At 42.0% G+C, this 19,991-nt stretch overlaps 2 protein-coding genes and 1 non-coding gene across 5 annotated transcripts in view; 1 reads left to right on the top strand and 2 right to left on the bottom strand.

The window, feature by feature from the left end:
• Window positions 1–1,338: 1,338 nt before the first annotated feature.
• Window positions 1,339–4,251, bottom strand: SEPTIN4 (septin 4). The gene is made up of 2 exons (XM_074320459.2): window positions 2,529–4,251; window positions 1,339–1,877 (listed from the first exon to the last, which is right to left on the bottom strand). Exons 1-2 carry the CDS (start codon window positions 4,114–4,116, stop codon window positions 1,462–1,464), a joined length of 2,004 nt encoding a protein of 667 aa, XP_074176560.2. The 5' UTR covers window positions 4,117–4,251; the 3' UTR covers window positions 1,339–1,461.
• A 6,230-nt stretch (window positions 4,252–10,481) lies between these two features.
• Window positions 10,482–10,588, top strand: LOC141569117 (U6 spliceosomal RNA). The gene has a single exon (XR_012492509.2). It is a non-coding gene; the product is annotated as a U6 spliceosomal RNA (small nuclear RNA).
• A 1,099-nt stretch (window positions 10,589–11,687) lies between these two features.
• The window catches only part of TEX14 (testis expressed 14, intercellular bridge forming factor), a 62,981-nt gene continuing 54,677 nt past the window's right edge, over window positions 11,688–19,991 (bottom strand). For all 3 annotated transcript variants that reach the window (XM_088802119.1, XM_088802120.1, XM_088802121.1), the window contains 5 exons: window positions 19,380–19,479; window positions 16,100–16,192; window positions 13,867–13,976; window positions 12,576–12,627; window positions 11,688–12,043 (listed from right to left, as the gene is read on the bottom strand). In XM_088802119.1, coding sequence (XP_088658245.1) covers window positions 12,007–12,043; window positions 12,576–12,627; window positions 13,867–13,976; window positions 16,100–16,192; window positions 19,380–19,479 — 392 coding nt within the window. In that variant the 3' untranslated portion in view covers window positions 11,688–12,006. The remainder of the gene's footprint in view (window positions 12,044–12,575; window positions 12,628–13,866; window positions 13,977–16,099; window positions 16,193–19,379; window positions 19,480–19,991) is intronic.

The raw sequence follows: 19,991 nt of genomic DNA, 5'->3' as shown, positions 1-19,991 counted from the left end.
ACCCATTAGAGGCCATGCTAGGCTTTGGGTATGAAAGAGCTATAACAAGAGACAGAAAGAACTTGAACTATCTTATCAAACATGGGCCAAGAAGAACTAAAGTACTTATGGGAACAATGCACTATGAAATCAGGACACTGCCAAATTCAGGACACAGGGCTGACGAGAGCAGAGTTCACCTTGTGGCTTTCCAAGGTGAGGACTCAAATAGTGTGTAACCCAGAAAAGTGTCCCCTTTCTGGAGTGCCCTAGGCTGGAGAGGGGAGAGCCAAGTGGAGACCAATCCAACCTATGGCTTCCCAGACAGCCTTCCCACAGAGCACTTGGCAGGAGTCATTATTTGCCAAAAGATGCCTACTCTTTTTTTCCTGTGCTGCAACTAGCTCATATAGCACCTTCAAGCAAACTGCCCTCTGGGGACATGCAGCCCCATAGGTTCACAGCTTGGTAAGTGGAACACAGGCTAGATGGATTTCAGCGCCCGCATGCCTTCTCTGCAGCAGAGGGTAAGACAGGGACTTGGCTAAGGGGACCACAGGAAGGCCAGAAGGAACTTCCCAGGGGCATTCTTACCTCTTCATCTGTCATAATGTAGAAGCAGAAGCCAGGCATCCCCAGTGGTCAGCAAATGGAATTCAGAGAGTGCCAACAAGAGGGGAAAAAGAGAATTTTAGTAAAGATAGCCGGTGGACTTGGGCATAACCTGGCCCAAATCCCTTCCTGGTGCAAGTGGCCCACATAACAGCAGCTAGCATTTATTGAGTGCTCACTATTGCCAGGTACCATGCTAAGTTCTTGACATGTGATAGCTTGGTCAATCCTCACAAGAACCCTAAAAGGAAATCATCATTCCCATTAACAGATGTGGAAAACTAATGATTAGAGAGGTAAAATACTTATCCAAGGTTACACTTAGAAAATAGTGGACGCAGGGCTCAGAACCAATAATGTAACTCCAGAATCCATATTCTACTAAACCTCTGCTTTACAGAGCTTTGCTCCCTCTGAGGGGCAGGGCTGCCCTTCGCTATCACTTGGAGGGCTCATGCTGGTTGGGACTGGATGGCATTCCCAGGGCTCTCTCTTCCCTAGGAACTTCCTCATCCAGAGCCCTGGCTTCCCTCATGCTCACAGGGCTGGAGCACATTTTGGGCCACAACACTTGAAGCAGGAACTCCCTGCCACTCAGATTCTCTGTATAAGGGCTGGTCCCTACTTTCTCTCCTGTCACAGAGGTCAACAGTACAAAAGAAGCCAGGGGGTCACCAGGCCCTGAGGACACTTCTGTTAAGGACCTTAGGGTTGGCTGCAGATTCCACTGATGGCCTCAAGGTGGAGGCCCAGATACCCCTGAAGATTTGGCTGGGCAGCAGCCAATAAGTATCTGCCAGGTCCTGGAATAGGGGCTTGAGAGGGGTCTGCGAAACTAGAGAGACACATGAGGAGACCCCTCAACCTGAATTAGTGTGGGGTCAGCCCTGAGTAAGACTTGAAGCAGGTAATTTGTTTTGGTGGGGTTTGTTTTTTATCACATAATAGGTAAGACCAGCTAAGCTGAAAGACCATGGGCTTAAATTGTTCTCCATTCCAGAAGTGACTACCTCCTATTAAAAGGAGACTCCTAAAAATGAAATAGGTTGCAAGCCCCAAAGGAGTAACTAATGGTGAAATTTTAGGCCAGATGAGAAGTTTCTCTGCTCTTTCAGTAAAAGCCCCAACAGGTACCACGTTCTGATAGACCAGCTCTGGAGACACATCCAGGCAACCCTCCCATCTGTCCTCCTGCCTCCCGAACCCTCCACAACGCACCCACAGGAGGGAAAAGCACAGACCTTCTAGCCACCAGATGACGCGATTGTACATTTCCTCAGAGACATCTGAAAGAGAGTGTTGCTTTTTTTCTCTCTGTGGGATGCATACCCCCACCCCCACTACTTAACATCTCCCTTTCTAGCTCCACACTTCTCCACCCACAGGTGCCCTCAGCCCTGGATCCTCTCCAGTAAGCTCCTTCAGCTTCGGACTAACTGTCACATTCCCATTCTCCTCCTCTTCTTCCACCCTCTCTTTGTGCCACTGGTAATGCCTTTCCCCTCTTGGAGATCTGAAGTCCCAGCTCATCTATGCCCTACCTCCTCCACTTTGTTGCCAGAATATTTACCTGCGGATCTTATTCTCTTTACCAGCCCTTACCAACCCTCACCCCAGCTCAGTTCTCCATGACCACTCTTGGGATGCCATCCCCCACCCTACTAACTACCCTTGACTAACTTCTATTGAAAGGTTAAGCAGCGTTGCCTGGAAGAGTCAATGATTGGCATCAACCCAAGCATCGTCTTCGATGTCATCAGCTTGGAGCTCAGAGCAGCTGGTGGGGAAGGAATGGAGCCATGGGCTCAAAGATGGGTCTAGCTTTGGCACTGGCAGGAGGGCAGCTCTGAGGCCCAGAATGAAGGGCCTTTCCTGCTCACCCACGTCCCACCTCTCTAAATCAGGGCTGCATCTGAGCAGTCTGCTTCTTCACATACCCAAGAAGAAAGCACTAAACCTTTGAATGGGTTCTTTGGAGGTGCTTTGGGGGGCCTGTGGCATTTCCTTCAATGGTGCCTGGAGTGGAGGCTTCTTTGGTAATGGTAGTGGCGGTGCTGGTGCTGGACTTGCCTTCTCTCTCTGAAACATCAGATCCTCACAGAAAGGGCTTGAGTCCATTTCAAAAAAGGACAATGAAGGGTCTAGGGGAGGAGGGGACTTAGGCTCGAAATCAGGTGTTGTCGGCTGGCTTTGGGGTATTTCAACCTCAGGATTGAGTAAGGCCCACCAGGTCGACTCAGGCCCGTACCTAGGCAAGGACCGAGGGGGTAAGGGCCGAGGGGTCAGTTCCAGTTTTGCACGAATAGAGGGCTTTCGGGAAGGTTCTGGATACCTGAGTGTGGGTCCTGGGGATGTGCAGCCACATTCTGAGGACCTTTGGGTGTGCTGCTTATAGACGGGCTCTGGAGTGGCAACCATGGAAGACTTGTGGGGGCTCTCAGATACCACTCTAGATGTCACACGGTGAGCTGGATGCACTGGCTGTACCTCTGAGATGGTGACCCTGCGGCCACCCTCGCTGTCTCCTCGCACTGAGGACTTCATGTTGGTCTCCACCTCTGATGATTTTAAGACTTTGGGGGAGGGCTTGGTTTCGGGGTAGGCAGAATGCTTGAGGATTGGCTCAGGCTCTGTATGCAGAGAAACTCGGTGTCCACCATCTGTATCTTTAAGGACAGAGAGTCTAAGGGATGATGCCACGTTCATATTCCTCTGCAAAGCCTTGGGTTCTGGATAAATTGAGCTGTGACGACCCGTTTCAGACTCTTGGCCAGGGGTCTTTCTCCGGGCTGTCCGAGAGTCTGCATAGGCGCGGCTGCTGCCGTGCTCTGGGCTAGAGGGTCTCCTTGGAGATCTGATCTCAGCAGCAGTCACACTCTTTCGAATGGGCTCAGTTTGGACTGCTTCATCCTTTGGGCAAACCAAAGGCCTGCGGGGAACTCTGACTCCTTGTGGGTACTGGACCTTGGAGGGAGAGTCTTCTTGTAAGATTTGTACATTATCCTTCTGGTTTACAACACTCAACTGGCGAGAGAATCTGGCATCAGACATTAATGAGTATCGATTACTGTTGTCACGCCCTGACTTGCTCTCACGCCCTCTTCGTGTAGATTCCTCTCTGGGTGGACTAACATTCCGCTGCATCTGGACGGCAGGGGAAGCTGATGCCTGAGTTTGCTGCATCTTTCGCTGAAGCGAGGAATGGCGGTATGCTTCTGATTTTGATCGGTTCTCGATTCCTCGAGGGATGGGTGCTCCTGAGAAGCCAGGTCCTAACTGGAGGGAGACAGATCGAGGATAGTCTGATGATGAAGGGGGAATGATGCGATGCCCAGCTTCTGACCTCCGATGCATAGAAGGGTAGAGTGCAGCACTTTGCTGGCTCAAGACAGGATTGTTTCCATGTCCCTGCTGAGGGGGAGTGTTAGTAATCTCAGCCCCTCTCTGTGCTGAAACTGCTACCTTGGACCCAGTTTTACTTGTCTTGACCATTTGATGGATGGTGCCCCTCTGGGTAGATCCCATATATTACCAGCTGGCTTGTATTCAGGGTCTTAATGAAGCCTGAGTATTTACCCTCAGTTTTAAAAGCTGCTTTTCTTATATTCCCACAAAACTGGCTGTTGGTCTAAGAGTGTTTCAAATAGTCCCTTTTGCTACCTGCCCGGTGATGTCATAAAGGAAGGAATTTCCTATTAAACATCCTGGAATAAAGCCACAATTCTTCAGAGAATCTCAAGCAGTAACTGCAAGGAAACTGTGGATTTGTCTTTGGAGTGGACACCACTACGGCCTTGGCCAAGTTCTTAGCAAAACCAGGATTTCTTGGTGTAAAGGGAAGGCTCCAAACCCTCCCTTACTCTTCCCAGATTCAAGAAATTCTCAGAGCCTCATCCAGAGAAGAAATCAGCCCTATTAAAGCAAGCCTATTCAAATCAATCACTCTGTGTGAGCCCGTCTTAATAAGGTGCATGGTACAAATTTGTCCCAATTTGGTTTGGAACTGCACTGTATGCAAGTCAAAAATAGAGTTCCAGCCTTTTCCAGGTTTCAGGGGTGGTTTGGTTGACTCTGACGTAAAAATCCAGGTTGCTCACATGATAAATTCTCACATGCTTAACCCAGGAGTGGTTGTAAGATTATAGAAGGGATTTGGAGTTAGTCATTGGTTTCAATCATAAATGACAAGTTGTGCATCTTGGACAAATTACTTGATTTGCCTGAGCCTTAGTTTCTTCATCTGGAAACCACTGTTTGGTAGGTGGGTGTCACCTACCTACAATAAATGCAAGTGTCCTTTCTCACAATCTTCTCTCAGCTATCCTAATCAGCGCTGGTTCTTTCTTGATTTGAAGAGTGACTTTCCAACTTGGATGACTGTTTTGGATAAAAGAAACTGATCTTTCTTTCTCTTTCACATGCTGTCTCTCTCACATATACACACTGCCATATCTAACATTCCACTATTGACTCTGAAGGGTCATCAAGGTTACAGCATGGCCAGATTCATTGTTTCTGCATCTTTAAATTCAGCCTCGACCACAGGCATAAAGTTGAAACCAAAAACCACATGGTTTCAGGTAATAGGGATCTCAATAGATTGAGAAACTCTGAGCTACTGACACAAGACTTTAGAATACACAACACTCGGCTAGCCACTGTCTTGCTTGTTCTATAGAAAAGGATAAGAGTGGGAGAGAGTATTTACAGGATATCTTGAAGACACCAAGCATAAGCCAGGTTGAAGATAGTTCTTATTGATTTATAGTTATTTGATATCTTGTCATCAAAAATTGAGACTGGCTGACTCAAACAAATCTTTCCTATGAGGTTCTACTTTATTGATATATAACCTTTTACCACAAGACTATAATGTTTGTTTGTCTAGGAACATTATATTTCTCTTAGTAAGTTTGTTAAGAAAGTGAATTTGAATTTCCTCATCAACATGTAACATTAAGTCTGCTATCACTTTTATGATCTTATTAAAATAAGCTTAAGGTTGAACACGGCACCTTGAGCTGAGCTGCCTCCCAGATGGCTCAGTTGGTTGGAGCGCATCCTCTCAACCACAAGGTTGCCGGTTCAACTCCCACAAGGGATGGTGGGCTGTGCCCCCTGCAACTAGCAACGGCAACTGGACCTGGAGCTGAGCTGTGCCCTCCACAACTAAGACTGAAAGAACAACAACTTGAAGCTGAACAGCACCCTCCACAACTGAGATTGAAAGGACAACAACTTGACGAAAAAAGGCCTGGAAGTACACACTGTTCCCCCCCCAAAAAAAAAAAATAATAATAAGCTTAGTTGTTTGAATAATTGTTTTTTCTTAATGTTGGGGAACATATGTTTTCCTTTCAGTGTTCAACTTCAATACAAGTAAACATCAAAGGTGATTTTAGCAGAAAGGTTGCAAAATACAACACAGGATCTTGACATCTTCCTCATCATGACTAGTCTAACTCAAATCAATCTGAGCCTGAGACACAGAGGAGGGGTTCTTTGAGGATACCCCACTTCCGCTGCTCTCCCTGGCAGGGCTGTGATGAAGATACACAGATGTAAAAGCTATCGTATACTGTTTTATTTTGAATGAAAGGCATGTAGTGAGGTGCAGGTGTGCCAGGGATGGCCACTTGGTTGATGAGCTCTGTGGCAGCCAGTCTCCAAGACGGCCCCAATGATTTGCACCTCCTAGGATTCATGCCTTTGTGTAGTCCTCTCCCATTCTGAATCAGGGATTTTCCTGTGTGACCAACAGGATATAGCAGGAATGATGGTATGTGACTTCTGAGGCTAGATCATAATGGCAGTGCCTTGCAACTTTTGCCTTGGTCTCTTGGATTGCTCACTCCGGGAGAAACCAGTTGCCACATGGTGAGGACACTCAGTGGGAGGTTCATGTGGAAAGGAGCTGAGCTAGGGAGTCAATAGCCAAGACCAATTTGCCAGTCATGTGAGTGAGCCAACTTGGAAATGCATCAAACGGCAACTTCATGACAGATCCTGAGCCGTAACTGCCCAGCGAAGCCACTTCCAAATTCCTGAACAGAAACTTTTGGAGATAATCATTGGTTATTGTTGTTTCAGGTTACTAAAGTTTGGGGTGATTTCTTATGCAGCAACTGATTATGCAGCCTCCATTTCTCTGGTGTAGACTCTCATTACCCAAGCATGGAGCTCAATATATAAACCAGAATAGCAACTTACTAATATACTTGGAGGCGTACAACTGTTGAGCTGATTGGAAAGCCAGGTCATTCTCTCCCTATAGACCAATTTCAGGAGGAACAAAAGTTACTTGGTGAACGTGGAACTAGATAAAGTTAGTATGATGATCCACAAAAGGGCAACACCTGCCCTGGAGCACTAGGCCTGCCCACCATGCACCTATCCACAGTAGGTTTAGTTGGGCTTTCCCAGTGTGTCTCCTAAAGCTTCATTTTCCCATGCTTTACATTGATCTTTCCTTTCTGATAAAGTTTTTCTTCAAATGAGTTATAATAAAATTGATTCAGTTTATGGTTATTTAATTATAATGACATTCTAGTTCTGCTTCCCATTGATTTGACTTTTAAATATTCTTAAACCCCAAAGTGAAAACAGCTTTACAGAGAATTATAAAATGTTGAAATCACCTGGAAGGACCACTGTACTATTTTAACAAGCAGCTTTCCAGATATTTCTCTATGTATTTACCATATGTAGACATTTATTTATAAATTTACATAAATGGTGTCTCATTATATAGCTCCTAGCATTATTCCATCATATGTCATGGACACCTTTCTGTGTCCATAAATCTATGTATCTATAACATAATTTCTAATTAGTCTACTTATGGTTGTTCCATAGTTTTTAAAATTTTTGACCGTGGTAAAATACACATAACACTTACCGTCATAACCATTTTAAGTGTACAATTCCGTGGTATTAGATACATTCATACTGTTGTGCAACCATCACCACGGTTCTCTTTTTATCTTGTAAATTTACCATTTTAACCATTTTAAAATGTACAATGCATTGGCATTAAGTACATTAACAATGTTATACAACCATCACCACTATCCATTTCCAGAACTTTTTCATCATCCCCACAAACACTCTGTACTCATTAAACAATTAACTCTCCATTTACCCCTCCCATAGCCCCTGGCAACCACCATTATACTTTATGTCTTTATGATTTTGACTACTCTAAGTAACTCATATAAGTATTACAGAATCTCACAGCATTTTCTTTTAGTGACTGATTTATTTCACTTAGCATAACATCCTCAAGGCTCATCTATGTTGTTGCATATTGCAGAATTTCTTTCCTTTTTAAGGATGAATAATATTCCTTTGTATGCCTGTATCACATTTTATTTAGCCATTCATCCATTGATGAACACTTGGGTTGCTACCATGTTTTAGCTATAATGTTCCTATGAACATGGCTGTACAAATATCTCTTGAAGACTTTACTTTCAATTCTTTTTGGTATATACTCAGAAGTGTAGTTGCTGGATCATATGGTAAGTCTTTTAATTTTTTGTGGAACTGCCATACTGTTTCCTGCAATAACGGTACCATTTTACATTATCACCAACAGTGCACAATAGTTCCAACTTCTCCACATCCTCACCAACACCTGTTTTCTGTTTTTTGATAGCAGCCATCCTGATGTGTGAGGTGGTGTTTCACTGTAGCTTTGATCTGCATTTCCCTAATGATAAGTGATGCTGAGCATTTTCTTCATGTGCCTGTTGGCCATTAGTTTATCTTCTTGGGAGAAATGTCTATTCAAGTCCTTAGCCCAATTTTGAATTGAACTGTTTTTGTTTTTGATGTTGAGTTTTAGGCGTTCTCTATATTTTCTGGATATTAATCCCTTATCAGATATGTGATTTGCAAATCTTTTCTCCCATTCTATGGGTTGTCTTTTTACTCTGTGGATAGTGAAATTTTTAATTTTCGTGAAGTCCAATGTCTGTTTTTTTTCTTTTTGTTGCCTATGCATTTAGTGTCATAGCCAAGAAATCACTGCCAAATCCAATGCTATAAAGCTTTTGTCCAATGTTTTTTTCTAAGAGTTTTGTTGTTTTGGATCTTGTGTATCTTTTTTTTTCTTACTGGTTATCACAATTCTTTGTATACTAGGGATATAAACCTTGTGTTTATCAAATATGCTGCAATTCTTTCCACCCAGTTTGTTGACTTTCTCCTTGTTCAGGCATTTATAGTAAAGAAGTTTTACATTTTTATGTACTAAAATCCATCAACACCTTCTCTCTTGGACGTCATGACTTAGAAAAGCTTTCTCTACTCCGAGATTATAAAATAGTCACCTATTTTCTTAACTTTTCTGTATTTATTTTTAAATCTTACTTAAAGCTTTATCAGACGTTTACGTATGTTTTTGTACAAAGACTCAGATTTAAAATTTTTCCAAATAGTTGGTCAGTTATCCTGATACCATTTGCTATTTATGTCTAATATATGTCTAATTTGACATATATTATCTCATATTCTAAATCACCAAACTTTATGCTTCAGTGTATTTTAGATTCTCTATTATGTTTTATAAATCTTTCCATTCCTATGCCAATACCATATGCTGTTAATTATTGAAGCTCTACAGCATACTTTCACATCTGGTAGGAAAAGTCCCTCCTTTACTTTTTTTCAGTATTGTTTCCAAATGTCTGTTAAGTCACACATTTATAGAAAGTCCTTTAGTTTTACTCCACTATGCAACTAATTGTATTCGGTGAGAGAGTGGATTTTACTTATACAACTCCCAGAGGACGCACTTACTGCTAAGCTATTGGGGGGCACCTCACTGTAACTCACTTCTAACAGCAACACATACAACATTACCATTAGGTTTGGGAAAGGGCCAAAAGATTGTATCTGAAAAAACTAACTGAAATCTAATCTGGAAATTCCTAATAATCCCATTTTCCAAGGGGGCCCCAGTCATTTCATTCAATAATGAACCAATGTTTATTCATCATCTGCTATGTGTTTGGAACTCTTTACATATTCTTTCTGCTTTCCCATATTGACGAAAAAGAAATGACTCAGCATACTCCAAAAACTTGGCACCAAACCTACAGAACAGGTATGGGGGTGGGGACTGGGTTCATAAAGGACATGTCATCATCAGTTTTAACCTGAAGTTACCTTTTGGTTCATCTCCACATTCCTTAAACTGCTCAGGGTACTTTTGAACTACAGTGTCAGGGAAAGATACTGTGTTTTAGTGTAAGGATACAAATATGTTTGCTCCAGTATGATCTTGGCCAGATCATGGAACCCTCGGGGGGCCAGTTTCCTGTTTTGTAAGTGGGGATAATAATTCAATTTTTAGTGTTGGGTGATTAAAAATAATGGCTCAGCAAAATATCTGCTGAGCACCTAATATGTGCAGGTTCTGTGCCAGAACCTAGAGGGACCTCAGTGAACAGTCCAGGCGTGATTCTTATGGAGATTACAGCTGTATGGGGATACATGGGGGTGGAACATTCTACTGATTTATAAGTGTGCTAAATATGTGCTACGATACAAAAATAAGGGCTATGTGTGGTACGGGGCAGAATGGGTGGGTACTGTGGGAAAAATCTTACAGAAGGCCCTAACCTAGTCTAAAATTTAGGGACTTTGGGAAGACTTCCTGAAGAAAAGAAGTATAAACTAAAAACTGAATGAGGAGGCAGCTAGATAAGGAGAAGCAGCATTCTGGGCAGGGAGAACAGCATATGCTAAGATGTATTTGGAGAACTGAGAGAAGTCAAGTCAGTATTTCTATGCGCAATGAGCAGAGATCTGAGCAAGGAAATGATGGTTTCTGCATGTTGAAAAGATCACTGTGGAGAAAAAAGAGGAGCAAGAATACCAAAGCAGTGCTCGCTTTGGCAGCACATATACTAAAAGTGGAACGATACAGAGAAGATTAGCATGGCCTCTGTGCAAGGATGACACGCAAATTCATGAAGTGTTCCATATTTTTTAAGATGTGGTACATATACATAATGAAATATTACTTAGCCATAAAAAAAAAAGAAATCTTACCATTTTCGACAACAGAGGTGGACCAAGGGATTAGGCTGATAGAGCAAACAGACAATGAGGCCAGAAGAGTGTCCCTGGGATTTAGAAATATGCAAGTCACTGGTGACCATAGGACTGCTAGAGAATGGAAGGAGAATTTATATTATAGGGGGATAAGGAGTGAGCGGGAGGTGAGGCACTAAAGATAGCAGGTGTAGGCAACTCTTTTAAGAACTCTAGCTGAAGAAGGAGAAAAGAGATAGAGAAGTAGGTGGAAAAACAGCTGGGATCCAGGGAATACTTTTTAGAGATGGGAAAAAAATCACAATGTGTTTTCTTTTGAGCAGACAGAAGATGAGATTGGCCTTAGACGGGAAGAGAGACACCTCCTTCGGTCTAACAGGAAGAAAAGTAGAAAGAATAGGTGCAGAACAGGTCCATCTCTAGTTTAGGGTAGACTGCTTTACCTACAACTGTTCTAGTCTACAGAGGTAGAAGCAGTCATGTTAGTAGTTCTGGTGATGGGAAGCTGAGTTAGTTCCCATCTGATGGCTCCTATTTTCTCTGTAAAGTTGGAGGTGAAGTCATCTGTTGAATGTTGATAGGCAGTGTAGGATGGAAGTTTGAAATAATAGCTGCTGAGAGTGGGAGAAGAAGCATGCTAAAGAAAACACAGTGGGACTGCCATGCGCAGGAAAAGGATTCATTTATAGAAGCTACCTGGCACAAATATGTCCTCCATGACCAATAAACAATTATCTACAAACATTATTATTGTTAATATTAGCCATTATCACGTAGTCACTGTCAGCTTTGGAGACAAAAGATTACAAACCACATCAGTGGGAGTTTGTGTAGGACTTGTAGCCTTTATGACTACCAATAAATAATGCTGTAATATCATAGTCACCATTTATCATGATACATCTGCTATTAGTCCTTACATTTTTATGTTTGTTGGTTTTGTCAAACTTTATAACAGAAATTGAAGCCTCTTTGGGTGATGGTTTCTCTCCCAATAACTAAAAGAAACATATCTTACATAGCTGAAACATAACTGGTGTGAAAACTAAACATTTTATTATATAACAGGAGTAAAAGTTTTCGAAAATCTATTATCAACAAAACCAAAAGCCATTCTGGGCACATGAGAAATTTCTGCAATCAAAACTACCTTTCACTTTTCAGAAATATGACTGAAAACAGTTATATGTACTGCAAACAGAAAGGACCAAGTCTTTCTGTCTATTGTGGCAGCTGAACCAAGCGAGTTAGTCACCATTGCCCTGGTGGTGACTGAAGCAGAAAGGGAAGAAGGGAGCTTACAAGCAGGATGGTCAGACTCAGGCCAGGAGTACATCTGTGATCTGGTTCTGGTCAGTCTGACAGGTCACTCTGATCCAGCACGATGATCCTGTGAGCATGTTTTTTAAAGAACAAAAAAAGGGAGTTTCAAGTTAGTGTGTATTTTTTTTTTTTTTTTTTTTTTTTAGTGTGTATTTTTTAAAGAGACAAACAACAGCCTCTTTCTATTCCACTGAACTCAAGAAAAAGGTATTTTGATTTTTTTAAATTAAAAAACAATTTTATTAAATTTATTAGGGTAACATTGGTTAACAACATGAATTTGATCTTTATAATCAAGGGAGATATAATCAACTAGTATATCACAGAAATGCAAAATGAATGCAAAGCAATTGATAGCAGCATCTTCTGTACTCCCTCCATCTAAAACTGTTCTTGTGCTAACTCTACTTAATCAAAGTTAGTATTAATTTTACCTTATGTTTTAATTAAGTATTAACGTTAACATTTTAAAAATTGAGCAACTCTGAATTCAAATCTTTGTCATTAATGTTTATTTAGATGCTGGTAAATGTTTAAAGTCTGCTCATGCTGTCTATAAATAGTGAACTTTGACCTACAAACATCTGATATCTCATTACCTGGATGGTTCCGACCAACCCAATCTCTTCCAAAAACCAGGCTTTAGTTCCTCTTGATGAAATATAGAAGAAAGAAAAAACAACCTGATTACTTTCTAGGTCAAAGGGTACCAATATTCAGAAGTCACATTAGAACTCTCTCTCTAGTCTAGGATAGACTGTTTTACCTACAATAGTTGTTTTCTTCTATAAAGATAGAACCTTTCTAAAAACAGTTAATGGGCTTCCCTTCCTAACACCTTCAGCCCATCATAGCTAGGGACGCTGTGATGCAAACTCATGCAGTCCCTGCATTATATTCTCAGGGAGTTGTATGCCAGCTAAATGCTCACACGCACTCTCGGCTCTGTCTCCACAGGGTCCTAAGGAAGCAGAATGCATCCCCAGGCGCTTTAATAAAGTGACTACTTAGAGAGGCATGTCAAAGATAAGGGAGCAAACAAGGGACAGGAAGGCATGCAGGGACTAGCAGCTCTCCTAAGTCTGAAAGGACCAGGTGATGGAGGTGTGGCAGGACAGGTACTGGAACCCAGGAGAGCTGGAACTGGGAAGAACGGGCTGCCTTGTAGAAGCTGTTCTCGTGGAGGCCCACCACTTCCACGCAGAGATGAAGTGCTGAAGTAGGCAGGCAGAAGAAGGAACACCCCAGGTGCTCTCCTACCCTCTGAGCTGCTGGGGCCACCAGGAAGCCCAGGAGATGCCATTCACAAGGGTCAGCGCCCTGAGGCACAAGCAGGGCAGAGAAAGGGGGTGAATGAGAATGGACTGGAAAAGGGATGAAAGGGAGATCAGATGATCTGAAAGAGTTAATGTCCCTAACTTCCCTAGCCGAAGGAGGTTAAACAGAGGAGGGTATCATTTGTGAAGGGCACCTTAAAGGGCCATCAAATCATTTTGAAATTAAGGTCAATATATACCTTTCACATTACTTGTAGACTCCATTTAAATCCCACAATTTATGATTTGTTATCGGCTTTTGCCGCCTCTGTGTAAGCTAAATTTAGAACTCTTGATGGAACTAGACAATTAGAAGCAAAACATTTTCCCAGACAATATGCAAGATAAGGATGACGAGATTGGCCAGACTTGCTTTAGAAACAGAATTGGATGTTGTTACTGTTTTGTGATAAAGACATGATTGGCAATTAACAGAAAACCTGGGCTGAACTACAGGGAAAATGTGTAGGAGGATTATGTGTGTCATCTGGGAACCATTTCTAAATAACTTTGATACTCATCAAAGCCCAAGGACTCCAGGCTACATTATAAACGATTATTCATTCATACATACCTTCTTCAGAAGTCCCTGAAAAGCTCTCCGATTTCCTTCTCTCTGATTTGATGCCTTCCTCCCCTTTTCCCTTCTTTTCACCAACTTCTTGATCCTTGATATTTGTCTCCCTTGAACGACAATAATTTTTCGTATTGAACCATATGCCAGGGGGATGGGACTGTGTTCCAAAGGAAACATAATAATAGCTATCACTAATGGAGTGTTCCCTAGGGGCCAGCCATTGGATCAAGTGCTATAATGTACATTAACTCACTCAATTCTCAGCATAATTATATAAGATAGTTACCACTAGCACCTCCATTAAGCGATGAGGGAACTAAGGCACAGAGAAGTTAAATTACATGCCTAGTAAGTCCTAGAGCTGGGATCCAACCAGTCTGTCTCTGACTCTGCTTTCACACCACTAGGCTATATTATCCCAAAGAGAAAAGGCATTTCGCTTATGCTGTAATGGGTAACCTTTTACAACCACCCCTTTATTACCGTATCTTCATTTCCTGAAACCCTCTTTGAAGTGAAACATCTAATTCAAGTCTCCAACAATTTAAGACCATGTTTGTCAAACTAGTAAGCAGAAACCATCTCCCCCACTCAGCTAGAAGCTCCTGTACCTCTGCACTCCAGCCCCCAGCACGGCACTCGGCTCACTGCTGGTGTCCAACAGGCGCTGGCTGACCAAACTGACACTGTGCAGGGAGATTTCCTGTTTTCATTCCGTGGATGTTCAAAACGAATGTGTAACATCCAGAGAGCAAACAGAGCCAGCTAGGGTGAAAGGACTTTTTCCTTCGAACCTCTCATCACTGACAGAACCATAGCCTCGTGAGCTGGAGGAGGCCTTCCGGTTATCTTCTGCCTCTGACCAAATGCCCCAGAACAGTCAGCCAGCCTGTGCTTGAGGGGAGGAGCTGTTGTTAAAGTAAGTGTGAAGGCAGCTGTTTTCTGTCCCAGAGAGCTATGGCTATCAGTAAGTTTGTGCTTTATTGAATAAAAATCCCTTACAATGCAGTTTCTAGTCACTAGCTCTGTCCTTTGGAACAGAAGAGAGTAAGCTGACTCTCTTCACTTTACAGTATTTCAGGTATTTGAGGGCAGCTATCAAATTCTCCACCCCATCTGCTCTTTTCAGGCTGAGACTCCCCAGCTCCTTCAGCTGTTCTCATATGACATGGTTTCCAGACCCTTGACTGCTTGATGGCCACCTTCTTCTGTTTGTGAATGTGCCTTTTAAAAATGGGACACCTGGAAAAGAGCCCCATACTGTCCAAGAAGTCCTCTCACCAGCGTGAGACATCACCTCGATCTGGTCAGTACATTTCTGTCTTTTCAACATTGATGCTGCATTGACCTTTTTAGCAATTGCATCAAACTGAGGCCTCACGGAGTCACTGGCCATGCCTCCTTCAACAAGAATTTCTTGAATTCTTACCATGTCTCAAAATGCATGCTAAATACTATGCATATGAAACTAAGACGTACTGGGGCGGCCGGATGGCTCAGTTGGTTAGAGCATGAGCTCTGAACAACACGGTTGCCGGTTCAATTCCCACATTGAAAGGGATGGTGGGCTGCGCCCCCTCCAACTAAAGATTGAGGACGGCGACTGGACTTGGAGCTGGGCTGTGCCCTCCACAACTAGATTGAAGGACAAGTACGTGGAACTAATGGGCCCTGGGTAAACACACTGTCCCCCAATATTCTCCAATTAAAAAATTAAAATAAAAAGACATACTTTTTGCCTTTAGTGAAAATTACAGTGAATCGGAGCTTCTGATAAAAAATTCTCCATTAGGTCCGATCTCTCACATTCTATCCTTTTGGATCCAAATGCTCACCTTCATCTTTTAGAGAAATCTAGCATTTCCACATGTCAAGACGATTTTGAATCCACAAGCTACCACCCATCACATTAGAATTCATTTTAGAACCGTGTTATCTAAAAATGTGATAAGCATGCCTTTGCTGATTTAATTCAAATGACTGATGAAAATGTTGAAGGTGACAGGGCCAAGATACAGCAATCTTGGAGGCCTCTCTCTATTCTGATATCAATCTGCTGACCAATCCCTTGAGCACTATGGGTGGTTGGAGGAAGAGGGGCAGACCTGGTCAGGGCTGGCTTATCTACATTCATTTTCCAAGGAGTCAAGCTATTTTTTAAAAAACCAAAATCTAGTCCCCCTTCGTGAGAAAGAAGAAAATGATCTCCTGATGGAGAACAAGAAATAACCTTGCAGACCCCTTGGGAAGATCCTGTAGCTCTGTGCTGTCCTCAGGTGGCTGCAGCCATCTTTCCAGGTCCTCATCAAGAGTAGAGTGAGCTCTGTCCAAGGACAAGTGAAGAGAACTTAGACAACAGTCATTTCCCTTCTCCCTTGACAAGGAGTCATAGCACTTTAGCGTGGGAGGGACCTTCAAACTTGTGCTTCTACTATATATAAAAGAAAACGAGAGCTTGGTTGAAAGTGTATCTAGAGTTGTAGAGGTCACCTAGATCTGATTTAAGTGTGCACAAAACCCTCCTTTAATCCCTTGACAAAAAGCCTCGGCACCCATGAGATCACTTCCAAAATCCAATGCTAGACTCTGTCTCAATTCTTAGTCATTAAGTCAATTTCCACCTGAAGTGAAAATTGTACACACATTCCTACAAGTTTTTTGGATTAAGAACTGCCTCTGAGGCTAAAGGATGCAGAGAGTATTTTCAGAAGGCCTGAAAAGTCCCACCCATCTGAAAAATATCTTCCACTCTGGCTTGGTGCCGGGGACTGAGATGATGGAGCATCTGTGGGCATCTGTCCGTGTCCAGCACAGCCAGCCCTTTTGGAAAAGGAAGAGACAACAATGACATAGCTAACTTCTGATCATGTGCAAAGCACTTTATATGATTAAATGCAACTTGGTCTTCTTTAGCTACTCTTCTTTAGCCTTGAATGGCATGTTTACTGAAGGTGTTTTGGGGAGATGGAAGGACTGGAGTTAGATCATACATTATGGCCAGGAGATTCGTAAAACTTAAAAGATATATATTTAGGGGCAGCCGGTTAGCTCAATTGGTTAGAGTGCTGTGCTCTTGACAACAAGGTTGCCAGTTCAATCCCCACATGGGCCACTATGAGCTGCACCCTCCACAACTAGATTGAAACAAATACTTGACTTGGAGCTGATGGGTCCTGGAAAAACACACTTAAATAAACAAAAGTTTACATATATATATACACACACACACACATATACACACATATATACATATATACACATATACATATACATATACATATATATATATATATATATATATATATATATATATATATGTAACTATCTTCCTTTTTCCTCCTTTGCCTCTTTTTCTTCTGTCTCCCCTAAAACCCTCTCCCTCCCTACTTCCTCACAGGTCCCAGAGTTTTAGGGTCCTCCTTTACTTTCCAGACCTTCTCTTCTAGGTCTCTCCTCTTTTCCTTAAAGATAATAATTTAGCCTTTGAAGAGTGTGACAGAAACAGGATTCACTACCCAAAAGTTATTCATAACACTCTTCTCCCTTGCTTTCCTCTTCTATAGCAGTTGAAAAGCTTAAAAGCTCAATTTCCAGTCTCCTTTGCAATTGAGGGTGGTCATGCATCACATCTGGCCATGAGATATAAGTGGGCATCTGCTGGGAAGAGCTTCTGGGAAAGTTTTTGCTTTCCAGATGAAAAGGGGCGGAGTCAGCCAGAATATTCCTTTGCCCCACCCTCTTATCTCTGCCTGGTGTCATCTTGCTACCAGGAGGTGACAACCCTGAAAATAAAGGACAGAGGCTATGCTGCTGCTATGGGTGGCAGACTAGGAAAATCAAAAGCGCCTATGTCCCTGGTGGCATCTTTGAGCTGCTACACCAGCCATGCCCTACCAACCTGTGGGCCTCTTGTTGTGTGAGACAAACTCATTTAAGCACGACGGTGGGGTTTTCTATCAATGCAGCTAAAAGAATTCTGCAGGGCTACCCTAAGGATCCACAAGACCAGGATTCGGATGAAGCGAGTGGTGCAAGGGCAGCTTCAGATCCTGTCTTTCTTTAAAATTCAGATATTTTGTTCATCGTGGATTTTTTTTTGCATTATTTTGATTTTTTAAAACATTATCTATTAAAATAGCACTTGTCTTGTTTTTTGGTGCCTCCGTCAATTTTGTGCCCAAGGAGTGTGTCTCACTCGCCTCACCCCAGTCCTGGCCCTGAACGACAGGACAAGGCAAGAGAAGTCAGGAGGCAAATGAGGTCAGATGATGAAGTGGTTTACTTTACACCACAGGTCAAAGGAGAGCTCTGAATCAGGAAGAGAATCGGGTTTCTTGAGGCAACCTTGTGTTTTTAGACCAAATTGTCTGGATGACTGCCCCCATTTTCTCTTATTTGGCTAGGAAGATCTAAAAATGATCTTCTAAGGCCTTTAACTAAAATGTTTTGAAAGAAGCCAAAACCTGTGTTTGTCTCACAAAATAAAGTAAAAACAAACAAGAAAACAACTTGACAAGAAAAAAGACAAACAACCCTATAAAAAATTGGGCAAAGGAGTTGAACAAATATTGCTCCAAAGAAATATTGCTCCAAAGGAAAAGACAGTCCACATCACAAATCATTAGGGAAATGCAAATCAAAACAATGAGATGTCACCTTATACTCGTTAGGATGGCAACTATCAAAAAAACAGAAAATAACAAGTATTAGCAAGGATGTGGAGAAAAACTGGAATGTGTATGTTGGTAGTGGGAATGTAAAATGGTGCAGCTGCTATGGAAAACAGTAGGGTACTTCCTCAAAAAATTAAAAATAGATTTACCATATGATCCAGCAATTCCACTTCAGGGTATATAACCAAAAGAACTAAAAGTAGGATGTCTTGAAGAGATATTTGTATACCTATGTTCATAGCAGCATTATTCACAACAGCCAAAAGGTGGAAGCCAACCCAGTGTCTACCAACAGATTAATGGATAAACAAAATGTGATACACACACATATACACATACAATGGAATTAACCCTTAAAAAGGAAATTCTGACATGTGACATGCACAGACCTTGAGAACATTGTGCTAAGTGAAATAAGCCCGTTACAAAAAGATAAAGGCTGTATGATTTCACTTATATGAGATATCAAGAATAGTCAAATTCATAGAAACAGAAAGTAGAATGGTGGTTGCTACCAACTGAGGGGAGGAGAATATGGGGAGTTATTTAATGGGTATAGAGTTTCAATTTTGCAAGATGAGCAAGTTCTGGAGATCTGGTTGCAAAATTATGTGAATATAATTAACACTAGTGCACAGCACAATTAACAATTTATGTTATGTGTATTTTACCACAATTAAAAATTTCTTAAAAACCTTTTAGGAATAGGGGCAATTAGAATAGTATGAAAAAAGACCACGTTTTTCCTTCTTCGTATTTGTCAACATCAGAAGAAAAACTAATGCATACTAATATAGTATTTTAGATCCCTTTCAAAAGTCCAGCTTTTTCTGTTACCTTTCTGTGTCTTCTTCTAAATCCTGAGTTTCTTTGGTCCAAAGCATACTGCTATCTTCTTTTTTACTGTTGGTTTCTTGTTCTTCTAAATGACCTTGATCTAAAAACAGAAGAAAGATTTCACTTTATTAGAACAACAAAAATAATGATAATTAAGAAAGACTGCCTTAGGGTAAGGGGGATCAAATATATGGTGATGGAAGGAGAACTGACTCTGGGTGGTGAACACACAATGGGATTTATAGATGATGTAATACAGAATCGTACACCTGAAATCTATGTAATTTTACTAACAATTGTCACCCCAATAAATTTAAAAAATAAATTAATTAATTTAAAAAAAAATAGAAAGACTGCCTTAAAATGGAATGCAAAAAATTAGGGCTAATCAGTGGGCCCTGAAGTCTGCAATGCACTAGTTCTCCTCTTCCCATGAGAGCAGGGGGCCAGGTGGCAGTCTGCAGGGGTCCTGTATTCACAGCAGCTGCTTCTGGGGTCTTGTGAGCTCTTTAGTGCCAGGTGAAGCTACAGGAAACCTTGCCTGTGCCAAGGCTCAAGAGAGACAGAGGAAACAGAGGGAAAAAAGAATACATAAAAGAGGAGGCAAGAGAC

The sequence above is a fragment of the Rhinolophus sinicus genome, chromosome 12 (genome assembly GCF_057876585.1).
Source record: "Rhinolophus sinicus isolate RSI-liver-muscle chromosome 12, RSI-T2T, whole genome shotgun sequence".
NCBI classification, from domain to species: Eukaryota; Metazoa; Chordata; class Mammalia; order Chiroptera; family Rhinolophidae; genus Rhinolophus; species Rhinolophus sinicus.
The sequence above is the reverse complement of the archived record's forward strand: the minus strand, read 5'-3'. Positions and strand labels throughout refer to the sequence as shown.

Bases quoted from the DNA above. Each gene is read 5' to 3' on its own strand.
- SEPTIN4 (XM_074320459.2), bottom strand. From the start codon at position 4,116: ATGGGATCTACCCAGAGGGGCACCATCCATCAAATGGTCAAGACAAGT. The intron at 1,878-2,528 runs GTATGTGAAGAA...ACTCTCTTTCAG, and splicing joins GTTTAGTGCTTTCTTCTTGG to ATGTCTCTGAGGAAATGTAC.